Source organism: Ranitomeya variabilis, chromosome 4, assembly GCF_051348905.1.
Source record: "Ranitomeya variabilis isolate aRanVar5 chromosome 4, aRanVar5.hap1, whole genome shotgun sequence".
Lineage (NCBI taxonomy): Eukaryota > Metazoa > Chordata > Amphibia > Anura > Dendrobatidae > Ranitomeya > Ranitomeya variabilis.
This window is the reverse complement of record NC_135235.1, coordinates 559,670,710-559,698,321: the sequence shown is the minus strand read 5'-3', so window position 1 is coordinate 559,698,321 and position 27,612 is coordinate 559,670,710. Positions and strand designations below refer to the sequence as shown.

General features: G+C 46.0%; 1 protein-coding gene across 4 annotated transcripts in view; it reads right to left on the bottom strand.

Moving 5' to 3' along the window:
* KANSL1 (KAT8 regulatory NSL complex subunit 1) overlaps window positions 1–27,612 on the bottom strand; it is a 119,063-nt gene that overhangs the window by 21,106 nt on the left and 70,345 nt on the right. For all 4 annotated transcript variants that reach the window (XM_077252721.1, XM_077252720.1, XM_077252723.1 and 1 more), the window contains 8 exons: window positions 11,874–12,015; window positions 11,609–11,731; window positions 10,592–10,653; window positions 10,340–10,502; window positions 5,164–5,323; window positions 4,646–4,807; window positions 4,312–4,479; window positions 4,078–4,223 (listed from right to left, as the gene is read on the bottom strand). In XM_077252721.1, the coding sequence (XP_077108836.1) occupies window positions 4,078–4,223; window positions 4,312–4,479; window positions 4,646–4,807; window positions 5,164–5,323; window positions 10,340–10,502; window positions 10,592–10,653; window positions 11,609–11,731; window positions 11,874–12,015 (1,126 nt within the window). The remainder of the gene's footprint in view (window positions 1–4,077; window positions 4,224–4,311; window positions 4,480–4,645; window positions 4,808–5,163; window positions 5,324–10,339; window positions 10,503–10,591; window positions 10,654–11,608; window positions 11,732–11,873; window positions 12,016–27,612) is intronic.

Genomic DNA, 27,612 nt, shown 5'->3' with positions numbered 1-27,612 from the left:
GTGTTTCTATATGGTTAAGCACCTATGATCCCATTAAGCAATGCCACCAAAGAGACACATCAATCTACAACCAAACCAAGAAAAACCTCTACATGTAGTAGAGTGCATCATTACAGCATACACTCCACAACCATAGGCCCAGAGGATACTAGATATAGAACAATACAGAACATATATCAGACATATTCAATAACACCTTTTGAAAGCAAAAATATACCCTGCCACACAACGCGAGAATAAATCATGAGCAGTCATCAAAGGATGACAGGATGTCCATTAGTTCATGGGACGAATATACAAGGCTGTAGTACCCCATAGACTGCCAAAATTTACATAGATTTCTAGATGAAGCTAGTGAAGCAGAGTTGCTCATGGATTCAAGCCAGTATGTACATGTTTCACGTTCAATAATATTAAAAAATATAATTTATACAAAAATATGAAATAAATACTCAATACAATTTCCATAAATATTACACATGTATGGATATAGAAACGTGATCCTCAAAAGTGATAAAAATTTGAGTTCCCGCTGACCTGGATCTAAAAGGTGCAGCACCAGAGACAATATCCTACAGGACATGTGTATGCAGCCCCATGATGGCAACAAGGAAAAGTCATAAGCCATTCATCCACGTATAGTAATGCAATCCTAATCAAAACATGTGTGAAATAGGCTGTGAAGGCTGTAAGGTAAATTATACTGAAGCGCTGCACCAAGAACACAGCGCATATAGTAAATCATGGGTTAATTACCCAGTGATGATCTCTCCGGTCCATTCCAGGGAGTGACCACTTATACCCCGACACGCGTTTCACGAGCGTGGCTGTCGCTTCCTCAAGGGGGCACGCGAAACGCGCGGCGGGGTGAGTGATCGCTCCCTGGACTGAACCGGAGAGATCATCACTATGGGTAATTAACCCCTGATTTACTATATGCTCTGTGTTCTTGGTGCAGCGCTTCAGTATAATTTACTTTACAGCCTTCACAGCCTAGTTCAGGCATATGTTTTGATTAGGATTGCCCTACTATTTTTTGTCACTTTTGAGGATCACATTTGTATCCATACATATGTAATATTTATGGAAATTCTATAGAGTATTTATTTCATATTTTTGTATAAATAAATTATATTTTTTAATATGAAGACTCAGGTTCTCCTATTTTCTAAGTGCTATATCAGAGTCAATATATTGGTGAATGCTGTATTAATTTGTGGCTGGTAAATTGTATTGGATAATATATAGAATGTTATGTGATTGAAGTTTTGGCAATGCTCCTCTATGCCTCCTTCCCCTTCTAGTTTGGTGACCTCATGTCAGTCTCTATAAATTGAAGCTATATTCTGAATCAGTGACTTGGGATCATATCCTCAGCATCCATTTGCGGATGTTTTTGATCCATTTATGGTTTTGATGATCGGTAGGCTTGAGTTTTTCTAACATAAGGTACTTGCCTCCTTTTCGGGCCACAACAAGAGATCACTGGTTATTATACCATATATCACAAATCTCGTTATGAAGGAAGGGGTGGTATTTGTGATAAAGTATTCATTAAACTCTATTTTTGATCACTACTCGTGAATTGCAGATTAGTGTGGTATATGGTGATAAATTTTTCATCACTTGCACATAATCATGGTGGTATATGGGATGATACCTGTGCTGCACTTATGTTAGGGGCAATAGGGTGTTAAGGGAAAGCTGCCAATGAGTTGGTGCGCCATACCATAGAAACTTAGGGCACCAACCTCTGCTGGCAGGCGGGGAATCCATTAGGGAATTCTAGGGCTTATTAGTCCACATGATCTATTATTCCCTTTTCAAAAACCCTTACCCAGTTTTCAATTTTTTTGTACTGCATTTACATCTGACTAACAGACTTGGGAAGTCTTGTTTTAACGTTCGAAGTAAAAGGTAAAATGTTAGGGGTCCATAAGTTTGTGGTTTTTGATTGGGACATCCACCTTATGGGCAGGTTCACACTGGGTGTTTTTGGTGCTTTTTGTTCTACAGCAAAACCGGATTTCTTGGCAGGAAAGAAGCTGCGGCAAAAACGCAGGTTTAGGTGTGTATTTAGGTGCACTTTTTTTGGTGTGTTATTTGGGCTAACTTGTGTCTCTTTGTCCATGCTAATGTCCATGCCTTTTCTACAGAAAAAAAGGCTGCAAATAATGATACCTGTGTGTTTTTTCAACACCCATTCAAGCCAATGGGTGAAAAACGCAGCAAAAATGCTGAAAGAAGTGACACGCTCTATGTCCAAAAAAAGCAGCAAACCACAAAATCCTGATGACAAAAAAAATCAATGTGTGTACATGAGATTTCTGAAATCTCATAGGCTTTGGCTGGTACTGTAAGGGTAGGTAGGTTCACACAGGGTGTTTTTGTTGCTTTTTTTTTCCTGCAGCAAAACCTGATCTTGGCAGGAAAGAACCTGCATCAAAAACGCAGGTTTAGGTGCCTATTTTATTGCGTTTTTTCCCTCTTTGTCCATGCTAACGTCCTTGGATTTTCAGCAGCAAAAATGCAGCAAATAATGATACCTGGGTTTTTGCTGCATTTTTTTAACACCCATTCAATTCAATGGGTGAAAAAAAACGCAGCAAAAACGTTGAAAGAAGTGACATGCTCTATGTCCAAAAAAAACGCAGCAAAGCACAAAATACTGATCACACAAAAACCCAATGTGTGTGCATGAGATTTCTGAAATCTCATAGGCTTTGCTGGTACTGTAAAAAGCAGCTGAAAATTAGCATTAAAAAAACGCAGCAAACACCCCCAGTGTGAACATACCCTATAAGTGTTTTCTGGTTAACCCATACCTGGCAGCACAGCCATATTTCCATTATGCAGCATTACACAACGTAATCTATGGTGGGGTGTTGTCCAGGAAAAAAAGACAATCTCCTCTTACCCCCATAGTGATACTCACATGCCCGGATAGGAACAACCTCAAACAATATTGTGACGCATTTACATGAAAAGTGTGATTACTAATGCAGGGAGTCCCCTACAATCATCTGCCCTCCTGAAGGTGCCAGTAAGGAAGCCTATAACAGTATCTGTCAAAATAACTGGTAGCCCATCATTTTTTTTTTTTTTTTTTTTTAAATACTTGCTTGCCAGTGTTCTTCTAGATCAGAGATGTGCTACCTGTGGCTTTGGCCTGTAGAATATTGAAGGACCTGCATCCCTCTCTCCCTCAGTGCCATGTGAGATAATTGGAGCTTTAACAGGTGATGGCAGGCCGGGGTTACAGAGGACTTTGGAGTAATATACCAAAGATTGCTATATGCCGGCATAATGCAAATGAATGATGATGCGACAAGAAAGTTGCAAAACATCCAACTGCTTCCGACTTGCTTGTCAAGGTCCCAATGTGCCCTCATTCACTTGCATGGTACCGCAGCATTCAATGGTCTATGGCCACATGATCTGTGTAGCGGCATGAGCCCCACCCAGGCTTAAAAGCATTGCCCATGAGTAAAACAAGGTCCAACCCTGTTCACAAGTTGCATGCAATATTGCACCTTGACCCTGTTTACTTTTAGAAGGGCTGAGCTGCCATACCAGACACAACCCATGGACATCCTTGGCAACCCCTTTACTTACAGTAATACTGGCCTGGCCAACTACATTTTAGTGCTTCTTGGTTTTGCAGAACGTCACTTGTCTAGTGGTTCACACTCCAGAAGGGGAGTCTTATGTGATCATTATGTTATCTTTTGTGGTCTCCGTGTGGTGGTACCTTGCAGGTTGCAATGACTTTCCATTTGCTTGTATTATGCTTTGATGTTGCAGCAAAATAAAGAAAGGTTTCCCGGCATTCCCTGTATAATGGTCAAAGTGTCCGTATAACCCCAGACGAAACCAGCCAATGTTCGCTATACAGCACAAACAGAAGTTACCCAGAAACGAGAAGGCCTATTTGTCTGCAGCCTGTGCAAAGTAGCATGAAAGAACCTGGACAATAACGTCGATCAGGTACAGACAATGAATATACTGGTGCCCCAAATCCAATGAGGACAACATGGCAGAACAGATCACTGGAAACAGGGAAGCCCCCCCACGTACCGCAGCGGCGGCGGCAGCAGCAGCGCTGAGCGATGCAGAAGTCGTCCCTTCAGGTGGAGTTGACTGTTGCCGAGCCAAAGGCGTATACAGGCCGGAAAGGTTTTCTGACGCAGGACTGGACCTCCCGCTCTCCATCTCATGCCTTCCTGCTGGCAAAGCGGGAGAACCTGAGATTAGCGGCCTGAGGCTGCGACCACAGATAACACTGGTTCACTAGTGGTCGGACAATCTTACCGTCTCGCTCCAGGGGACTATGATGCCTCTTCTTGTTGTGAGATATGGAGAGGGAGAGTGTGCGCTCCGGCTTTAGGGAGGACATGCGCTCACACTTTAAGGTGCGTGGTAAGGGTTCCAAGTGCTGTTTCAGGAGGGTCTCTGAAGATGGCCTATGGACAGTAAGTCCTGAAACAGGAAGGAAAAGATTAAAGTGGGCGAGGTCTGAATGACTCTGTAGCTGCTGTCATGAGATGATGGGAGTTGTAGCTTCACAACAGCTGGAGAACCACAGGATGCAAACACAGCGATAACATTCATGCACAAGGTATGAAGGGTGGGTCATCAGACTTACTGTGAGCATGGAAAATCCCAGCCGTTCTGTCTGTACGAAGACCCTCAGGGGTGGCGAGGACTTGATTTTGGGGTCGCTGTTTTAATTTTTTGCTTGATTTTAGTCTTTCCATCTTGTTGTGTGAACGAAGTAGAGAGTGAAGGCGCAGACCAACAGGGACATCTGTGGGAGTCACAATAAAGCGATGATTAATATTACGTCTAGAAACCGTTCTAGTCTATTCACATGACGCGATCTAGATACTCCGGAGTCCCATTATCCTAAGGGGTGGGTTGCAGGGCACCTGTCCAATGACCACAGGTTCCCGACAGTCACTGGAATGAGTTCTATGAATTGATTTCCACCATTTCTAGTACAGACTGATCCTGAGCCACAGCCAGAATGCATCACTGCCACTTATGCCTACCTGTGCAGTTCGGGGGCGATGCCCACAGCACACTGCCTCTGTATATTCTGAATTTACTCCTAATCCGTCTTGTGAGTCCTACACAAATGGCAGATAGTAATCCCACACTCACCAGCTGGAAAGGAGAGTACAGGATGAATAGCTGGATCCAAAAGGGTCAGACGCTCTGATAGTGGATCACTGTATGGAAACTGGCATGAGACCCCCGGGTAAGTGGCACACATGACACACGATGAGGAAACCTCACAGGGCCGAGGTACGCTGCGCTGAACCTGTGCAGATTGCAAAAAGGAAAAAAAAAAACACAGGCATTAACCCTCAGTCACCAGCAGAGGGAGATAAACATCCAGGTTTCCCACCACAAACAATGATTCATTTCCCTTATTTATGACTATTGAGTCACTACAAGTTGCCCAACAATGACACATTAATACCATTTCAGATTGAAGAAAGGACAGCAAACTTTTTTCTTTTTTAACTCGCAAGTGTACAACAACCAACAATAAAAATGATACAAATGTGATATATGTATATACATACAGAGTATAGGATATTGCAGTTAGCACAACAAAATATATCTGCAGCCACCAGAAGTCAGAAAACGCAGTTAACCATTATTTCAAGGCTGGGATTGGAGATTACTGACCCGGCTGTTGTAACAAGCTCCTGGCTTTCAAGTTGTGGCGTTTGCACAGACAAGGTTCCTGTTCAATCCCAAAACTGTACCTAAGTGCGATTCTGAGGCAAGTACGTGACAGATGACGTACAGAAATGTCATTGTGCGTTAAGGGCTTATAACCAAAACAGATCTTAGAGCAAACCCACTGTACTAAGAAGGGTCCGATGGGCTCACTGCAAAGCACAACCCTGAGAGACTGTATGAGAGGTCCCAGCCCTGAACTGCAGTCACATTTCTAAACATCCCCCGTCAATGTTTCCGCAGTGAGGATGAGGGAGGGGAACAGGCCGGGCAATGGCTGCTCACTATGAAGTGGCACACAGTGATGATTGTGCAAACCCGAAAAGGGCTTCTACACGGGGAGGGGAACAGGAAAGTCTCCCAGGGCAAATATAAAGATGGAAACAATATGGGAACATGGATTAGACAAAATTCATAGGATCCTTCACTACTGCAATCAAAGGATTATTTCCTCACGCTGGCCAGTGTGAGGACGTACTGTGTAGGCAGAGTGAGCGCGTTCTGCACTCCCGTCCCACCAACAAAGACAGCAATGACCGCCCCAGTGTCTCCTGTAATGTACTGTGTAAGGCCCAGGACCAGCCCCTCCAGTGTATGCCCCCAGCTCCTCCCGCCATGCATATGGCCCCCACAGCTCCTCCAGCTACGCATATGGCCCCACTGCCACGCATATGGCCCCTACAGATCCTCCTGCTACGCATATGGCCGCCCCAGCTCCTCCCGCCACGCATATGGCTCCTCCAGCTACGTATATGGCCCCCACAGCTCCTCCAGCTACGCATATGGGCCCCACTGCCCCTCCGGCTACGCATATGGCCAGCACAGCTCCTCCAGCTACGCATATGGCCCCAACCGCCATGCATATGGTCCCCACAGCTCCTCCAGCTACGCATATGGCCCCAACCGCCACGCATATTGCCCCCACAGCTCCTCCAGCTACGCATATGGCCCCCACAGCTCCTCCAGCTACGCATATGGCCCCCTACCGCCACGCATATGGCCCCCACAGCTCCTCCAGCTACGCATATGGCCCCCACAGCTCCTCCAGCTACGCATATGGCCCCCTACCGCCACGCATATGGCCCCCACAGCTCCTCCAGCTACGCATATGGCCCCCTACCGCCACGCATATGGCCCCCACAGCTCCTCCAGCTACGCATATGGCCCCCTACCGCCACGCATATGGCCCCCTACCGCCACGCATATGGCCCCCTACCGCCACGCATATGGCCCCCACAGCTCCTCCAGCTACGCATATGGCCCCCTACCGCCACGCATATGGCCCCCTACCGCCACGCATATGGCCCCCACAGCTCCTCTAGCTAAGCATATGGCCCCCACACATCCCCCCCACCACGCTAATAATAATCTTTGCTGCCCCCGCCACGCATATGGCCCCCACAGCTCCTCTCGCCAAGCATATGGCCCCCACAGCAACTTTTCAAAATTTACCATTGCAATGAGTTGACTGCGCTCCAAAGCGAAGCAAATCTGGAAAAGCAGTTTCAAGTAGCAACATCATGAATATCATCTAATATCACAGTCGCGTCAAGTTGAAACAGCTCTATTGGGGGCAAGTTAATCAAATGTTTATAGCAGGATAAATATCAAGTTGATAATTTTTCTATGGCCCCCGAATGAGTGTATAATAAATATTCAAATGGCCCCTGGCAGCAAAAAAAAAGTTCCCCACCCTTGATGTAATATATAATCACTTCCTCAGAGGACAAAACACTCGGCAGCAGCTCTGCTGTCTAACAGACTGCCCCCCACCATGATGGCAATGTGCTCTAGTGGACAGTCCCTTTAAATGGAACCTTACAGGTGATACCTGAAGCACAATCCATGCCCATCCATTCAATGCTGCGGTGTTTCAGGGAAAACATACTTTTAATAGCTGCCAGGGATCGAGCCACGAGGGTGACTAGTTGTACAGGCGGATTCCCTGGCCACTGATAGCGACTGACAAGCCTCTGCCTACAATGCAGTCATTGTCAGCAGGCAGGCGCGGTATTTTAGAGACATACATGGCTGTGATCGTACAGCCAGGGTCCACAGATTGGGCAGCAGGCATCACCTGTCAGGTTCCCTTTAAGGCTCACACTGCTGTCAGAAGCAGCTCCACATTACAAGTCACAATGGTTGTATTGCTGCAGGTAACATAATGGAACAACAACATTTGCCATAACGCCAAACATGCTGGCTGCTGTTGTAATTTATTTGCAATCCTGGCTGCAATTTACTTGGTTTTTTTTGCAGTTATTTTTGGTTGCGTGGCTTGTCCAAGACTAGCCGCATCACATGGCCCTAGCCGTGTAATAGTCTCCGATAGAGAAATGCCATAATATAATTGTAAAGAAATGACGCCAGCCCGCAGTACAAGCATCAACCTATTCACAGCCACAGACTGCAAAATCACATAGTAGGTGCCATAGAAAGCCTCACAGATACACTTCATGGTCAAAAGTATTGGGACACATCTCATCTCTTAATAGATCAATTCGGGTTTATCATCCATTTCCATTACCCTCGATGTATAATATCCACTGCCTCTGACAGCAGACTGTCCGGACTGCTAGTGTTAAGCCGCTAAATGTTGGCATCAATGATTGACAACAGCACGATCCCGCCTGTCATCCATGAAACGTGATCGCAGGGTGCCGATAGTTGCCATGACCCGTGTACCTGCCATGACTTAGCTCCTGTGAAGATCAGCTTGGGATTGGAACCATTTACTGTAATACTGCAGTATATAGTATAAGTGTTCAAACGATTGCAGGTTTAAGTACCATAAAAAGACAGAAAAAAAACAAAAAATAAATATCAATCGAATTTTGCCCAATTAAAAAAAATAAAATAGGCATATTTGTTATCAACATGTCTAACAGTCTAATCTGGTACTGGAAATGTTGTAAAGAAAAAAATTGAAAAGTCAAAATTGCCACTTTTGGCCACTGCACCACCCAGGAAAAACGCAATAAAAAGCCACCAAAACACAGCGTAGGTCTCAGAAAACATCAAAGCAAACCAATGTTTCATTTTTACAAAGTCACAAATAATTTGATCGTTTTGATCTTCGACGCTATGGGGCGTGTGCTGCCCCGAAGAGGAGACTGCCCTAGTCTTCATTATACAAGATTTCTCCTCCCCTTCTCTTCAGACGTCCCTTTGGCGTGTGACGGACAGAAATTCTGCGCATTCTGCCCATCATCGCTCCTCTGTGGGTGCAGTCTACAATTTTGATGTGCGCAGGCGCTGGAGAGTCACAGTAAGTTGCGGTCCCAGAGATCACCAGCACACAGTGAAGAGCGATGGCAGGCAGAATATGCAGGAGAGGGACTTCCGGACACGCAAATTACATTAAAGGGCCATCTTCCTATGAAAAGGGAGTAGAAATCTTGTATAATGAAGTCAGTAGGCAGTCTCCTCTTCAGGCCAGTCTATGCCCCCATAGCCTGGAAGACAGACCCCATCAAAGCCGATTTTTACCAAGCAAGGCCACATCCAGGAGGTATACAGGTATTTTAGCTGTATACAACCTCTATGCCCATATTACTAAACTAAAAAGCTCTTAAAAGGGTGACAGATTCCCTTTAACTATACAAGTTTGGTATTGCCGCTATCTTTCTCACCAGGAGAATAATGAAGTCACATCATTTTTACAATTAACACAGTAAAAATGAAACCCAAAAAGCTATCGTAGATTTTCATTCCCCACACCACCATTGCACTTCCCTTGGGGAGGGGGTGATGGCTCTTTTCGCTTTTGTTTCTTACTCCATTTCTTCATAGATTAAAACTGACCACTTGATGTGTTAATCATTGATATCAGCACAAAAATTGTGCGTCGGGAGCTTCACGTCATGGATGTCTGCGACTGAGCAACTTGCATGCAAGCCTTACATCACCAAGCACAATGTTAAGTGCCAAATGAAGTGGTGTAAAGCAGCCACCACTGGAGCAGCAGAAATGTGCTCTGGAGGGACGGATCATAATTCTCTCTCTGGCGTCTGAGTCTGGGTTTGGTGAATGACAGGAGAACTTTACAGCTCGCACAGTACATTGATTGAGTTTGGTGATGGAGGGATAATATTACGGAATGTTTTTCAGGTAATGGCCTAGGCCATTAGTTACAGTATCTTAATATGCCAGTGTACAAGACATTTTGGACAATTGTAGCTTCCAGCTTTGTGGGAACAGTTTGGGGAGAGCCCTTTTCTGTGCCCCATGACTGTGCCCAGTACACAAAGAAAGATCCATAAAGACAGTGGTTAGGGGAGTCTGGTATGGGATGAACTGGAACAGACGGCCCCACAGACACCTACAAAATCTTGTAGAAAGTCTTCTCAGAAGAGAAGAATCCGTTACAGCTGCAAGGGGGCTGACTCCATATTAATATCAGTGGATTTAGAATGGGATATCAAAAAAGCCCCTGTAAGTGTCCCAATACTCTGCCCATATAATGAATGTAATTGTTGGAAACTTCCTGCAATCTTCTTATTTCTATGACATAATTTTGCTATATAATAATATTTGTGTCTTTGCGGGAATACAAGATTATGCTGCGATCTGCACCTTTAACCCTTACCTTCTTGTGGAGGGGCAGAAGTCTGTCTGGCCTTACCACCCTCCTCCTCTTACAGTGGAGGACGGGCCTTGTTCTTGCACATACACAGCTGTTGTCCCCTATGGAGGCCACGGGCTTACTAGGTGTCTGCTCCTCCGGCTCAGAGCTAGAGCGTGACGGGAGCCTGTTGGAGAGCGAACACAGCCAGAATTATCCAGGTGTATTGCAGTGTGATTATATTACATATCACAAAAAGTTCCATCTCATACTCACATATTAACAACTCCATTAATGGGTTTTTGCAAGATTTTAGCCTCTGTCGCTCCAGGATCAGCCTACAGAATCCAAATGAGAGAAGTGTTAAGGTCGTGCAAAGGCAAAGATGAGGAAATCTCCGGATAATCGAGCAGTTACATGGCATTGAATCATGCACTAATAACCAGCGGCTGCAGCATCTTTAGTGGCCAGCAGAGGGAGCACGGGCCCCAGTGACTTCACATTGACCACTCCACTGCCAGAAGATGGGAAATATGCTGCAGTAATTACACCAGATGGGAGGGGTGTGAGAAAGCAGATTATAGGATGCATGACTATCGCTAAAATAAAAGCTTCCCTCATTATACCAGGATGGAGCATATGCTCACTTGCAGGTAGGACACATTCAGCACTTCGGGTGAGACAGCAGCTTGTAAAGTGACATGGGATTCATCAAGACGCAGGAGAGATTCCAAGATGAAGTGCAGAAGTATACACCCCTCCTACCCGCAGGTATAATGTGCCTTATAAAAGGGGAAGGAGCCATCTCACTGGAAGTTAATAGCACAATGCTAATGTGAAGTTATCAATGGCTCCAGAGCAAGGAATCTCACAGCCCTGGTTTGTGCATAACCACAACTCCCAGCAACTTGCTTGTCAGGGCATGCTTAGACTTGTAGTTAAGCAGCTGCTCTTCTCTACAGATAGCTGGGAACCCATTGTTACCGGTTACTCGCTTAAGACATTGATAACATTACAGTAGGGAATTGCTATTTAGGCAATTCTCCAAAATGCAGGATGATGCAAGAACTATGCTATGCTGTAACCAGACGCAGGCATTAATGTTACGCCCGAAGCCCTTGGGTAACCAAATATCAAATTATGTTGTTTTAAATGGCCATGATGTCGTGTGCGGCAACCTTATCTAATGGGTGGCTAGGCCAGATGGGCTGCAAGTTAAGCTGGTGGCCAGAGACAAGCAAACCGTCTCTCTGCAGAGAAATCACAAGCACGTGTGTATGTCGGCCTCCTCACCTTCTTTTCAGGGTCCGGAGAAGGGGGTGCGGAGGCGGCTGTTCTTGTATCTGTGGGTAAAGCTTGTAGGGGGTCCCCTGTGTTACTTTCTGCCGGACTGGCATCTCCCAGGACAACCTGGCCCTGTGGATGGAAGGTGTACACGGTTTTGTATCTGCAGAGGTGGAAGGATCAGGGCGAGTGAAGTCAGTCCCATGACACCCCGTGGTGCTGGCTGTCACCAGACAGGAGAGAAGTGCTGTCCCGGGTGACTCTCCGCGCTTACCTTCCCGGCTCGCAGCTGGCGGTAGAAGTCGGTGTGCTGCCGGATCCGGTACTCCAGGTCAGACACGTGCGCCTGCAGCCAGTTCCACCGACTCACCACGTCTGCTCGCTCCTGTGCCCAAACCCACTCGCAGCGTCTCTTCCTGGAAGAAAAGTAGTAATAAAGCCTTATTAACTTGCACACCAACAAACAGAGGAGATATTTACCAAAAATAAAGGAACAAGGGATTACAAGCCATTACTAATTCATAGAGCACCTGCTTATCCTGCAGCAGCATCACAGCGCCACAAAGCAACAAGGCAGCGGGGCGCTCACCAGACCAAAGTGCTGCTCTGCAGAATCCGCTCCAACAATTATCTGCATGGAGACAGTTCTATCCTGGATTTAGGCTACATCGCGCCCATAAAGCTCATCCGTCCCCGCTGCGCCATACGATATCTGCACACGGACGCCGTCAGCACTAGTGTGGGCAACCGGACCAGAAAGCGCCCCCACAAATAAACCTTCATAGCTAGGTAGACAATCCATCAGGAGTCTGGGAAAGCTGGGTGATCGGGGGGGAAGCACAAAGGGTAAAAAAAAAAAACCTTGTACATTTAGTCCAGAAAGGCTTTGTGCAGGGCGAGCAGACAACAAAAGCCACATGACTGTCCTCTAGAGATAAGATCTTTCCACCCTCATCTACACCACCCCCATTCCTGCTTTACTGGACATTTGTACAGAGGACTGGAGTGAGAAGGGAACGAGAAAGAAAGCAAGCAGCAGAGCGCTGGGGAACCAGGGGGCCAACCCCATTAATCCAGAATTCACCTTCTACTAAAGCCACAGACAACTTAAGCTGGCCATACACTATCAGCTGAAAACGCTCTCTCCAGTAATTGACACATTGCTGGAATCAGGTGCTCTGCCCCTATACCATGCTGCTTTCACATTACATTCCCTTTAATCTGGCTATACACCACCTTAGATGGCTGTCAGCTGAACGATGTTTCAGGGAGTAGGGAGTTTTAAATCAAGATCAAAGTTGGATTAATTTTCACTCCAGATGTTTTGGAGCCATAAAAATGTAATCGACTAAGGCATCTCCAACTTGCTGCACTCTAGCCTCACAACTATGGCCAGTAGCGCATGCTTTGGGTTCTGCCACAGAAAACTACAGGCAGTAAGCCCTGGTTGGCTGTCTGATATCCTACAAGAGCACTGAGCAAAGAAAGGGTCACGGCCCATGCAGTCATGTGACAACACAGCGTGGCCCCTGAATGAGACAGCAGACGTAATATTATACTTGTTATATACTTCTAGAGCAGGAACAAAAATCCTCTACGGCTTCATGACTATTATAATAATGTACAGAGATTATACAGGTAACAGTAGTAATACTTCCCCAGAGGCATACAGGTAAGAGGAGTAGTAGTACTTCCCCAGAGGCATACAGGTAAGAGGAGTAGTAGTACTTCCCCAGAGGCATACAGGTAAGAGGAGTAGTAGTACTTCCCCAGAGGCATACAGGTAAGAGGAGTAGTAGTACTTCCCCAGAGGCATACAGGTAAGAGGAGTAGTAGTACTTCCCCAGAGGCATACAGGTAAGAGGAGTAGTAGTACTTCCCCAGAGGCATACAGGTAAGAGGAGTAGTAGTACTTCCCCAGAGGCATACAGGTAAGAGGAGTAGTAGTACTTCCCCAGAGGCATACAGGTAAGAGGAGTAGTAGTACTTCCCCAGAGGCATACAGGTAAGAAGAGTAGTAGTACTTCCCCAGAGGCATACATGTAAGAGGAGTAGTAGTCCTTTTCCAGAGGCATACAGGTAAGAGGAGTAGTAGTCCTTCTCCAGAGGCATACAGGTAAGAGGAGTAGTAGTACTTCCCCAGAGGCATACAGGTTAGGCCTCTTTCACACTAGCGTCGTGCACTGCACGTCGCTATGCGTCGTTTTGTAGAAAAAACGCATCCTGCAAAATTGCTTGCAGGATGCGGTTTTTCTCCATAGACTTGCATTAGCGACGTAGTGCGACGCATCGCCACATGTCACAACCGTCGTGCGACGGTTGCGTCGGACCGTCGCCACAAAAAAAGTTACATGTAATGTTTTTTTGTGCGTCGTGACAGTCTTTTCCAACCACACATGTGCGGCCGGAACTCCACCCCCTCCTCCCCGCACCTCACAATGGGGCAGCGGATGCGTTGTAAAACTGCATCCGCTGCCACCGTTGTGCGGCGCTTTCACAGTTTGCGTCGGTGCGCCGCAATGTCGCATTGCGACGTGCAGTGCACGACGCTAGTGTGAAAGTAGCCTAAGAGGAGTAGTAGTACTTCCCCAGAGGCATACAGGTAAGAAGAGTAGTAGTACTTCCCCAGAGGCATACAGGTACGAGGAGGAGTAGTATCTTTACTTCCTGCTCAGCACAAGCCTTTAGGGCAAAGATTATCGGCACATCATAACATACTGGTAGGCGGTGACTGCCCAGACTTGGCATGTTGAGAACTACAGCAGTGTAATGACCCTGGCAGCAGTCACCCAGCCTGCCTTTCACCTGCATGCCATACAGAGAACCTGGCACATAGACTGATATTTTCTCATTCTCTTCATGAAACAGGAAGTTCAGCATGAACAGGTATAGGCTGTACTCACTGAAATTGCAGCTTGGCTTGCATATTGCTTCCTGTACCTGAAGTGTCCTGGGTGGGACATAATTTGAGGGACTGAAGCACTTTGGGAAAGTGTCAAGGCACAATGCTCACCCCCTTAAGGGCATCGTCACTCAACATTTTTCGCTCTCTCCAATTGGCTTTAAAAATGCTGAAAATAATGAACATATTAATTTCTCTATAAAAACGACTTGCTGTGCATGTGTTCAGTCTTCTGAGCAGCTTTTAACAGCTCCAGGTTTCCGAAAATGCCAAGTGGTCAAAAAAAGTGACCTATCCTGTCCATTCTTCTTCTGGTGTTTGCTGCTTGGAAACTAATGGAATTTGATGTCTGGAAAACTACTGTAAATAAAAAAAAAAATGGCCCAAAGGTGCCCAAGCAAAAAAAAAAAAAAGAAAAAAAAAAAAAAAAAGGAAATAAGAAAAAAACAATCCACCAATAAAAAGGGGAATAGGAGGAGGACATGACAACATCAGAAAGGAGCTCAAAATAAAAAAAATATAAAGCTTAACTGGAACTTCAGGATTACAAAAATGCAAGAGAAAAGGACCAATTCCTGAAGAGACGCTTGCTTTAAAAACATGTTTTGGGCTACCTTTAAAAATAGATGTTTTGGCTTGTAGGGTCGCTGACAGAGGCCGCCGACAGTCAAGATACCTGCAGCTGGAACAGTACAAATAATGAACAGATGTAGCAGGGCTGACACGGTCATTTAAGCAGGTGCTTCATGGCAAATTTGGAAACGAATCACATCATGTGTCCAAGGATCGCACTATATTGTAGTACAGTGAATGTTGTGTTAGGCCACATAACGTATTGTGGTTTACATGCAGTCCCATGTAAAACCACAGATATCAAACACCTTTGAAAACCAACAAGCTCAGCACTGCTCCATCCGTGCACTCTCCACACAACAGGAGCCAGTGCCAACAGATCATTCGGCTTGGTTTCCTGGGACAGGTTTGGTGCGAGAAAATACGCATTAATTTGAGTAATGTCTGAGATGGATTCTAGTAAGATCAGAAATAAAGCGAAAACCAAACTAGAAAGACATGGGAGCAGCTATTAATAGGCTTCCTGATAAGAAGGCTGGTGTGTTCAGGAAAAAAAGGCCTGCAGACATCAAGACACTGCAGAGAGCCTTTGGAAAAAAAATAAATCAGATGATAACAGAGGACAATGTTTTGCTGGGAAAAAAAGAAGGTGACATCCAATGTCAAGAGGATCAATTGTGGAAATTTTAACTATTCGAGGCAAGAGGTAAATACATATTACATCTCGTCTATTACATCTCGTCTTCATACCTTTACGGCAGGCTGCTGCCATTCGTCTGAGTGACTAATATGGCGCATATAACCACTAAGTGGTGCACTAGGAACCATACGACCCGGCAAGGGGCCTGCAATAGATGTATTACAGGTATGTCTGCAGGCACAAGAAACATCATCATGTAACAATGGTAAGTAACCAATGATCAAGGGCACACCCTCATTAAAGTGATCATGGAACGTCAGACGCACAGCACAATATCGCACACTTCATGAGCTCAGGCCTCTACACAGGAGGAGATCAACATTTTTGGTGCCGCTCAGGCGGTAGTATCCGCTGAATGACTAGACCAGTGCCCCCCAATCTATGGCTTCTGACTCATGAAGTAGCCTGGGAACACAGACAGGTGAAGGACTGAACTACACATTGTTTGTTGGGCTTGTGTGCTCCCACCAGACACTGTGCAGACATGTCATTATCAGGCCTATTGTCCAGATGTATGCAGCTCTAGGGTAAACCAGCCACAGATAAGCCACATACAACATAGCTGTTAGCAAATGAGATGGCCATCTCTCCTGACCCCATCCTGTATACGCCCTGCATGGGCTACAGCTGGTTCGGGTCTTCTACTTTCACCATACTGATATCCACCATATGACTTATTACCAGTTTTTCCCACCATGCGCTGCCAATACTGGAGTTCCCCTTAAAATGAGCAGTGACATCTGGCCAAGTCACAAGAGCCATTACATGAAGTCAATTTATTTCCTTTATTTCCTGGTACTTCTACTTCCGTCTGGGCTGTAATAACACGGTGTGAGGGCCCAGTGAAGGCCTGCTCCAAGGAGTCTGAGCAGGACAGTCATCTTCTGACCACTGTTCCAAGACGTCATCTGTAATAGCCAGAGGAATGTGGTGCAAGTCATCCAAAATCTCTACCCCTGTTTAGCTAAAACAACGCATGTGAGCAACTATTAGGCTGGGTTCATATGTGTCAATGGTGGTGAGGGAGTGGCACCAATGCCACAGGGAAGTAACACCCAACACTTTCTGCTGACGCTTTTTAACATTAGACCATTCAAGGAAATATGGATAATTTGTCTTTGATGAAAAATTACACCAGTTTGTGATTTCCCCTCATAGCGGCCACGGTCCCCACTGATAAAGAACAGTCACAATAGTGCAGACGTGGGCAAAGTGCGGCCCGCAGGCCACATCCGGCCCTCTGGCTGTCTCAGCCTGGCCCGCGGACCAAGACATCCGTGGGGCTGGAAACCAGAGGTCCACGGGACCCACCATGCCCACCCGCTGTCTCCATAGGCGCCGACTGCACTGGTCACTTCCTCCACCAATCAGTGTGTGAAACAGCTGATGCGATTACGTAATTTCATCCGTCAGCTGTGTACTGCGGAGAGTCAGCGCACCGGAGGCAGGGAGAGAAGCAGAGCGCTGGGGAACCGGACCGAGGGGAGTATGTGCTGTTTTTTCTTCATGTGTATGGGATGTTTGGGTGGGAATGGGGAGGCTGTGGGGGTGTTTTTCTGCACATGGGGAGGCTAGGGGGGTGACATGCAGTACATGGGGAGGCTGTGTGGGGTTCATGCAGTACATGGGGAGGCTGTGTTGGGCTCATGCAGTATATAGGGAGGCTGTGTGGGGCTCATGCAGTATATAGGGAGGCTGTGTGGGGCTCATGCAGTATATAGGGAGGCTGTGTGGGGCTCATGCAGTATATAGGGAGGCTGTGTGGGGCTCATGCAGTATATAGGGAGGCTGTGTGGGGCTCATGCAGTATATAGGGAGGCTGTGTGGGGCTCATGCAGTATATAGGGAGGCTGTGTGGGGCTCATGCAGTATATAGGGAGGCTGTGTGGGGCTCATGCTGTATATAGGGAGGCTGTGTGGGGCTCATGCTGTATATGGGGAGGCTGTGTGGGGCTCATGCTGTATATGGGGAGGCTGTGTGGGGCTCATGCTGTATATGGGGAGGCTGTGTGGGGCTCATGCTGTATATGGGGAGGCTGTGTGGGGCTCATGCTGTATATGGGGAGGCTGTGTGGGGCTCATGCTGTATATGGGGAGGCTGTGTGGGGCTCATGCTGTATATAGGGAGGCTGTGTGGGGCTCATGCAGTATATAGGGAGGCTGTGTGGGGCTCATGCAGTATATAGGGAGGCTGTGTGGGGCTCTTGCTGTACATAGGGAGGCTGTGTGGGGCTCATGCTGTATATAGGAAGTCTGTGTGGGGCTCATGCAGTATATAGGGTGGATGTGCGGGCCTCATGCAGTATATGGGAAGGCTGTGTGGGGGCTCTTACAGTATATAAGGGGGCTGTGTGGGGCTCATGCTGTATATGGGGAGGCTGTGTGGGGCTCATGCTGTATATGGGGAGGCTGTGTTGGGCTCATGCAGTATATAGGGAGGCTGTGTGGGGCTCATGCAGTATATAGGGAGGCTGTGTGGGGCTCATGCAGTATATAGGGAGGCTGTGTGGGGCTCATGCAGTATATAGGGAGGCTGTGTGGGGCTCATGCAGTATATAGGGAGGCTGTGTGGGGCTCATGCAGTATATAGGGAGGCTGTGTGGGGCTCATGCAGTATATAGGGAGGCTGTGTGGGGCTCATGCAGTATATAGGGAGGCTGTGTGGGGCTCATGCTGTATATAGGGAGGCTGTGTGGGGCTCATGCTGTATATGGGGAGGCTGTGTGGGGCTCATGCTGTATATGGGGAGGCTGTGTGGGGCTCATGCTGTATATGGGGAGGCTGTGTGGGGCTCATGCTGTATATGGGGAGGCTGTGTGGGGCTCATGCTGTATATGGGGAGGCTGTGTGGGGCTCATGCTGTATATGGGGAGGCTGTGTGGGGCTCATGCTGTATATAGGGAGGCTGTGTGGGGCTCATGCAGTATATAGGGAGGCTGTGTGGGGCTCATGCAGTATATAGGGAGGCTGTGTGGGGCTCTTGCTGTACATAGGGAGGCTGTGTGGGGCTCATGCTGTATATAGGAAGTCTGTGTGGGGCTCATGCAGTATATAGGGTGGATGTGCGGGCCTCATGCAGTATATGGGAAGGCTGTGTGGGGGCTCTTACAGTATATAAGGGGGCTGTGTGGGGCTCATGCTGTATATGGGGAGGCTGTGTGGGGCTCATGCTGTATATGGGGAGGCTGTGTGGGGCTCATGCTGTATATAGGGAGGCTGTGTGGGGCTCATGCAGTATATAGGGAGGCTGTGTGGGGCTCATGCAGTATATAGGAAGGCTGTGTGGGGCTCTTGCTGTACATAGGGAGGCTGTGTGGGGCTCATGCTGTATATAGGAAGTCTGTGTGGGGCTCATGCAGTATATAGGGTGGATGTGCGGGCCTCATGCAGTATATGGGAAGGCTGTGTGGGGGCTCTTACAGTATATAAGGGGGCTGTGGGGGGTTCATACAATATACAAAAGGGGCTGTACTCTGGTTCAAACGATATATAGGGGCCAACATACTTAATTCTGCTCAATATTAAGCGATACAATGAATATCAATATAATTGTCAATAATATAATAATTCTAATATAATAAATATTGAGTAGAATTAATTTCAGCCAATTTGTTTGGCCCTCCACAACAGTCACGGTCTCTCATGCGGCCCCTTGGGAAAATTAATTGCCCACCTCTGCAATAGTACAATTCAATAACAGACATCTACACCCAGTCATTCCCCGGCAGGTCAATGCGAGGAGCCACATGGCACCATTATCACTTTCCACTCATACCTTATAGGCATCACCAAATATTGCTACTTGGGATACACCCACATGGGCACCTGGCAGAAACACGGCAGCGTATGTGAAAGACACTGCCAAATACTAAAATAAAAACAACAAAAAAAAAAAACTGGAGAAAACTTGAAGCAGAAAATGACCGGCGCACCAGATTTGAGGAAATTTGCATCATATCAAATCAGCGGTAGATCCACAGCATTCCTGCATCTAAAAGCCATACAATTTGGTGCAAATTTCCACAATGCACCTAGCCCATGTAGTTAATACCCGTGTAGAAATACCCGTAAGAGGCATTGTTGAAGCTAAACCAGTGGGTCCCCAGTGTGGCAAATTAGCAGAGCCAACCTACGTAACTGCCCATGCTACACACCCTAATCTATAGCACCCAATAGTCCGGGATACACAGTATGAGACTGCTGCAATCGGAGAGGTCGATCTCGCATTGTACATGCTGAGGTAACAGAGTTCCAAAATGGTTCTCTCGTACCAACGCATTTCGTCACTTGTTATTTACAGCAGCGCAGCCCGTACGCTGCGATATCGTCCTCCTCCACCATTACAAGTCTGGGAGGAAATTCCTCCAGCCACAGGGCCGTCGCAGCGGTTACATGTACAGTGCCTACAAGTAGTATTCAACCCCCTGCAGATTTAGCAGGTTTACACATTTGGAATTAACTTGGCATTGTGACATTTGGACTGTAGATCAGCCTGGAAGTGTGAAATGCACTGCAGCAAAAAAGAATGTTATTTCTTTGTTTATTTTTTTTTTTAAATTGTGAAAAGTTTTTTCAGAGGGTCATTTATTATTCAACCCCTCAACCCACCAGAATTCTGTTTGGTTCCCCTAAAGTATTAACCCCTTCATGACCCAGCCTATTTTGGCCTTAATGACCTTGCCGTTTTTTGCAATTCTGACCAGTGTCCCTTTATGAGGTAATAACTCAGGAACGCTTCAACGGATCCTAGCGATTCTGAGATTGTTTTTTCGTGACATATTGGGCTGCATGTTAGTGGTAAATTTAGGTCGATAATTTCTGAGTTTATTTGTGAAAAAAACGGAAATTTGGCGAAAATTTTGAAAATTTCGCAATTTTCACATTTTGAATTTTTATTCTGTTAAACCAGAGAGTTATGTGACACAAAATAGTTGATAAATAACGTTTCCCACATGTCTACTTTACATCAGCACAATTTTGGAAACAAATTTTTTTTTTTGCAAGGAAGTTATAAGGGTTAAAATTTGACCAGTGATTTCTCATTTTTACAACAAAATTTACAAAACCATTTTTTTTAGGGACCACCTCACATTTGAAGTCAGTTTGAGGGTTCTATATGGCTGAAAATACCCAAAAGTGACACCATTCTAAAAACTGCAGCCCTCAAGGTGCTCAAAACCACATTCAAGAAGTTTATTAACCCTTCAGGTGCTTCACAGCAGCAGAAGCAACATGGAAGTAAAAAATGAACATTTAACTTTTTAGTCACAAAAATGATCTTTTAACAACAATTTGTTTATTTTCCCAAGGGTAAAAGGAGAAACTGGACCACGGACGTTGTTGTCCAATTTGTCCTGAGTACGCTGATACCTCATATGTGGGGGTAAACCACTGTTTGGGCACACGGCAGGGCTCGGAAGGGAAGGAGCGCCATTTGACTTTTTGAATGAAAAATTGGCTCCAATCTTTAGCGGACACCATGTCGCGTTTGGAGAGCCCCCCGTGTACCTAAACATTGGAGCTCCCCCACAAGTGACCCCATTTTGGAAACTAGACCCCCCAAGGAACTTATCTAGAGGCATAGTGAGCACTTTAAACCCTCAGGTGCTTCACAAATTGATCCGCAAAAATTAAAAAGTACTTTTTTTTCACACAAAATTTCTTTTAGCCTCAATTCTTTCATTTTCACATGGGCAACAGGATAAAATGGATCCTAAAATTTGTTGGGCAATTTCTCCTGAGTACGCCGATGCCTCATATGTGGGGGTAAACCACTGTTTGGGTGCACGGCAAGGCTCGGAAGGGAAGGAGCGCCATTTGACTTTTTGAATGGAAAATTAGCTCCAATCATTAGCGGACACCATGTCGCGTTTGGAGAGCCCCTGTGTGCCTAAACATTGGAGCTCCCCCACAAGTGACCCCATTTTGGAAACTAGACCTCCCAAGCAACTAATCTGGATGTATGGTGAGCACTTTGAACCCCCAAGTGCTTCACAGAAGTTTATAACGCAGAGCCATGAAAATAAAAAATAATTTTTCTATTCTCAAAAATGATTTTTTAGCCCACAATTTTATATTTTCCCAAGGGTAACAGGAGAAACTGGACAACAACTTTTGGGGTCCAATTTCTCCTGAGTACGCTGATACCCCATATGTGGGGGTAAACCACTGTTTGGGCACAAGTCGGGACTCGGAAGGGAGGTAGTGACGTTTTGAAATGCAGGCTTTGATGGAGTGGTCTGCGTGCGTCACATTCCATTTGCAGAGCCCCTGATGTGCCTAAACAGTAGAAACCCCCCACAAGTGACCCCATTTTGGAAACTAGACCCCCCAAGAAACTTATCTAGATATGTGGTGAGCACTTTGAACCCCCAAGTGCTTCACAGAAGTTTACAACGCAGAGCCGTGAAAAAAAAAAAATCATTTTTCATTCCTATAAAATTATGTTTTAGCAAGCAATGTTTTATTTTCGCAAGGGTAACAGGAGAAATTGGACCCCAATAATTGTTGCCCAGTTTGTCCTGAGTACGCTGATACCCCATATGTGGGGGTAAACCACTGTTTGGGCACACGTCGGGGCTCAGAAGGGAGGGAGCACCATTTGACTTTTTGAACGCAAGATTGGCTGGAATCAATGGTGGCGCCACGTTGCGTTTGGAGATCCCTGATGTGCCTAAACAGTGGAAACCCCTCAATTCTAACTCCAACACTAACCCCAACACACCCCTAACCCTAATCCCAACTCTAGCCATAACCCTAATCACAACCCAACCCCAACACACCCCTAACCACAACCCTAACCCTAATCCCAACCCTAACCCTAACCACAACTTTAACCCTAACCATAACCCTAACCACAAGCCTATTCTTAATCCTATTTCCAACCCTAACCCTAAGGCTATGTGCCCACGTTGCAGATTCGTGTGAGATTTTTCCGCACCATTTTTGAAAAATCCGCAGGTAAAAGGCACTGCGTTTTACCTGCGGATTTACCACGGATTTCCAGTGTTTTTTTATGCGGATTTCACCTGCGGATTCCTACTGAGGAACAGCTGTAAAACGCTGCGAAATCCGCACAAAGAATTGACATGCTGCGGAAAATACCGCGCGGAAATGCTGCGCTGTATTTTCCGCACCATGGGCACAGCGGATTTGGTTTTCCATAGGTTTACATGGTACTGTAAACCTGATGGAACACTGCTATGAATCTGCAGCGGCCAATCCGCTGCGGATCCGCAGCCAAATCCGCACCGTGTGCACATAGCCTAATTCTAACGCTAACCCTAGTTCTAACCCTAACCCTACCCCTAACCCTACCCCTAACCCTAACGCTAACCCTAGTTCTAACCCTAGTGGAAAAAAAAATATTTTCTTTAATTTTATTATTGTCCCTACCTATGGGGGTGATAAAGGGGGGGGGGGGGTCATTTACTATTTTTTTTATTTTGATCACTGTGATAAGTTTACCACAGTGATCAAAATGTACATGGAACGCATCTGCCGGCCGGCAGATTCGGCGGGCGCACTGCGCATGCGCCCGCCATTTTGAAAGATGGCGGCGCCCAGGGAGAAGACGGACCGACTTCGGGAGGCTCGGTAAGTATGAGGGGGGGGGGGTGTGGATCGGAGCACAGGGGGGGGATCGGAGGACGGGGGGAGCGGACAGGAGCACGGGGGAGCGGACATGGGGACGGAGGGGGGTACTGGACAGAACGGAGGACTGGGGAGGAGATCGGGGGGGGGGGGGGGGGGCAGAACATGATTTCCAGCCATGGCAGATGCTATTGCAGCATCGGCCATGGCTGGATTGCAATATTTCACCGTTTTCATAGGTGAAATATTGCAAATTGCTCTGATTGGCTGTTGCACTTTCAATAGCCAATCAGAGCGATCGTAGCCACGTGGGGGCAAAGCCACCCCCCCTGGGCTGAAGTACAACTCCCCCTCTCCCTGCAGATCGGGTGAAATAGGAGTTAACCCTTTCACCCGATCTGCAGGGACGCGATCATTCCATGACGCCACATAGGCGTCATGGGTCGGATTGGCACCGACTTTCATGATGCCTACGTGGCGTCAAAGGTCGGGAAGGGGTTAAGAAGTAGTTCAGGCACAAAGAACAATGAGCTTCACATGTTTGGATTAATTATCTCTTTTCCAGCCTTTTCTGACTATTTAAGACCCTCCCCAAACTTGTGAACAGCACTCAAACATGGTCAACATGGGAAAGACAAAGGAGCATTCCAAGGCCATCAGAGACAAGATCGTGGAGGGTCAGGAGGCTGGCAAGGGGTACAAAACCCTTTCCAAGGAGTTGGGCCTACCTGTCTCCACTGTTGGGAGCATCATCCGGAAGTGGAAGGCTTATGGAACTACTGTTAGCCTTCCACGGCCTGGACAGCCTTTGAAAGTTTCCTCCCGTGCCGAGGCCAGGCTTGTCCGAAAAGTCAAGGCTAACCCAAGGACAAGGAAGGAGCTCCGGGAAGATCTCATGGCAGTGGGGACATTGGTTTCAGTCAATACCATAAGTAACGTACTCCACCGCAATGGTCTCCGTTCCAGACGAGCCCGTAAGGTACCTTTACTTTCAAAGCGTCATGTCAAGGCTTGTCTACAGTTTGCTCATGATCACTTGGAGGACTCTGAGACTGACTGGTTCAAGGTTCTCTGGTCTGATGAGACCAAGATCGAGATCTTTGGTGCCAACCACACACGTGACGTTTGGAGACTGGATGGCACTGCATACGACCCCAAGAATACCATCCCTACAGTCAAGCATGGTGGTGGCAGCATCATGCTGTGGGGCTGTTTCTCAGCCAAGGGGCCTGGCCATCTGGTCCGCATCCATGGGAAGATGGATAGCACGGCCTACCTGGAGATTTTGGCCAAGAACCTCCGCTCCTCCATCAAGGATCTTAAGATGGGTCGTCATTTCATCTTCCAACAAGACAACGACCCAAAGCACACAGCCAAGAAAACCAAGGCCTGGTTCAAGAGGCAAAAAATCAAGGTGTTGCAGTGGCCTAGTCAGTCTCCTGACCTTAACCCAATTGAAAACTTGTGGAAGGAGCTCAAGATTAAAGTCCACATGAGACACCCAAAGAACCTAGATAACTTGGAGAAGATCTGCATGGAGGAGTGGGCAAAGATAACTCCAGAGACCTGTGCCGGCCTGATCAGGTCTTATAAAAGACGATTATTAGCTGTAATTGCAAAAAAAGGTTATTCCACAAAATATTAAACCTAGGGGTTGAATAATAACACAGGTCAACAAAAAAAAAAAATTTTTCTGGTGTCCAAAATATTTTAATGAATTTGGGGTATTTTTGGGGTGCTGATTCTGAATATGCTATCAGTTTTGCCAGATTGGCTCAAGTTTTTGACATTTTTGGTATCTTATTTATAGCACTTGTTGGTAAATGCGACGCATCATCTCATTAATTTCTTTGGATTAGTACTTGAACTGAGCAGTTCTCAATATAGTTTTGTGTTAATTAGTGTTCTAAAAGTTTGTTCATAGCTTGATTTTTGCACTAACTTTATGTTGTGGTCTGTTTTCCAGTGAAAAGCATGAACTCATCAAGAAGAAGTTGTCTTAACGATCCAGACTCATTCTGTTACATTTGTGGTGAATACACACTGCCAAAACATAGAAGAAACATAACAGACTTCGTAAAAAAAGTGTATTTTGCCTATTTTGGGGTTATGCTTGGGGACCAAGACAAGTTTTGGGCACCACACATAGTGTGCAAAGCATGTATCGAATTATTACGAAAATGGAGCAAAGGACAAAGAAAAAGCTTCAAATTTGGTGTTCCAATGGTGTGGAGAGAGCCAAAAAATCATCATGATGACTGTTATTTATGGTAAACACAGGTACAGGCACATCTTCACAATGAGGGACAGGCCTTCTTGCAGATTCCATGTTACTCCCATTTTCGTTTCTTATGCTTATTGAATCCTTGCACTTGCACTGCACAGAAATAACAGTCATCATGATGATTTTTTGGCTCTCTCCACACCATTGGAACACCAAATTTGAAGCTTTTTCTTTGTCCTTTGCTCCATTTTCGTAATAATTCGATACATGCTTTGCACACTATGTGTGGTGCCCAAAACTTGTCTTGGTCCCCAAGCATAACCCCAAAATAGGCAAAATACACTTTTTTTACGAAGTCTGTTATGTTTCTTCTATGTTTTGGCAGTGTGTATTCACCACAAATGTAACAGAATGAGTCTGGATCGTTAAGACAACTTCTTCTTGATCAGTTCATGCTTTTCACTGGAAAACAGACAACAACATAAAGTTAGTGCAAAAATCAAGCTATGAACAAACTTTTAGAACACTAATTAACACAAAACTATATTGAGAACTGCTCAGTTCAAGTACTAATCCAAAGAAATTAATGAGATGATGCGTCGCATTTACCAACAAGTGCTATAAATAAGATACCAAAAATCTCAAAAACTTGAGCCAATCTGGCAAAACTGATAGCATATTCAGAATCAGCACCCCAAAAATACCCTAAATTTGATGAAATATCTTTGGCACCAAAAATGCTGTTGACCAGTGTAATTGACCCACACTTTTATGTTTAAAATTTATAAAAATTTAACTGAGCAACAAAACTTTTTGGTTTGTAAGATTTATGCATCTGTTAATAAATCCTGCTCTTGTTTGAAGTCTCTAACTTATTTGCATCTTATTAAACCTGCTAAATCTGCAGGGGGTTGAATACTACTTTTAGGCACTGTAGCTACAGGTGTGGTGCCTTCACACAACACCACCGCCGGGTGAGCGCAGACTCCCGCCTTTCACCATCTCTTCCAGGTGATACTGCTGGGTGCGCTTTTGACCCCTACCCAGTTACTGAAGAGTAGTGGGTACAAAGCAAATTAGTCTTTAAAATCAATAGTAAAATCACATTATAAAAAAAAATATATATTCTAACCCAATAGATCCAATACCTGTCTGTCAGGGCATGCTGGGGGTTGTAGTGTAAACAACAATGAATTCCTCTAGATCCTTTATCAGTCTTTGGCCCTTCAGCAGTTACAATACTACAAGTCCCAGCATGCTGGGAGATGTAGTGTAGCACCAGCTAATACCCTCATGTTTTAGGGATACAAAAGGACATAATGACTCCCTCCTGCTTGCTTTTTTTAAATCCAGAAATCTTAAGGTTTTAACAGTGAAAATAGTTTTGTTTGTGGAAGAGCAGGTTCTCCAGCTACTCCTCAGCCAGCCATAACATCAAGAGGGCATCTGATGGTGCCCAGGAATTCCACACTTTACCCCTTTTGAAAGGCTTTGGTGCTCCATTATACACCAAAAAAAAAGAAAAAAAAAAAAAAAACCCACATCCCCTCACCTGAAATTCACCCTGAAACAGACAGGAGGAAGTATACAAAATAAAGAAGAGACCTCCATCCGAAGCTCAGAGAAGAACGCCCCTCACGGTACATGGCACAGGGGGCATCTGCAGGGCACTGGCACAATCCTTCCTACACATTATTCCAGCACACATCATGCCTGACCCCCCCCAATACAATAGACAATTACTGCTACCTATGGTTCTGGTTCCACCATAGCAAGTCCCAGACAAGTTGCGCAACTTGTGCGCACTGGAGAGAGAAAGCCAAATTAAAGGCAAGTCTAAATCTAATGTGGGCAAAGTAGCATGTGACTAACAATCCCACAAGTAATATAGCCCCATGAGCCAACTGACTATCATTAGATGCGTTGTCTCTAGGGGACACCTCAATCTCTACTGGACAGCAGCAAGCGGAGATCTTGTAAGCTGCAAGGAATGGACAGATCAGGTATATTCGCAATGTGCA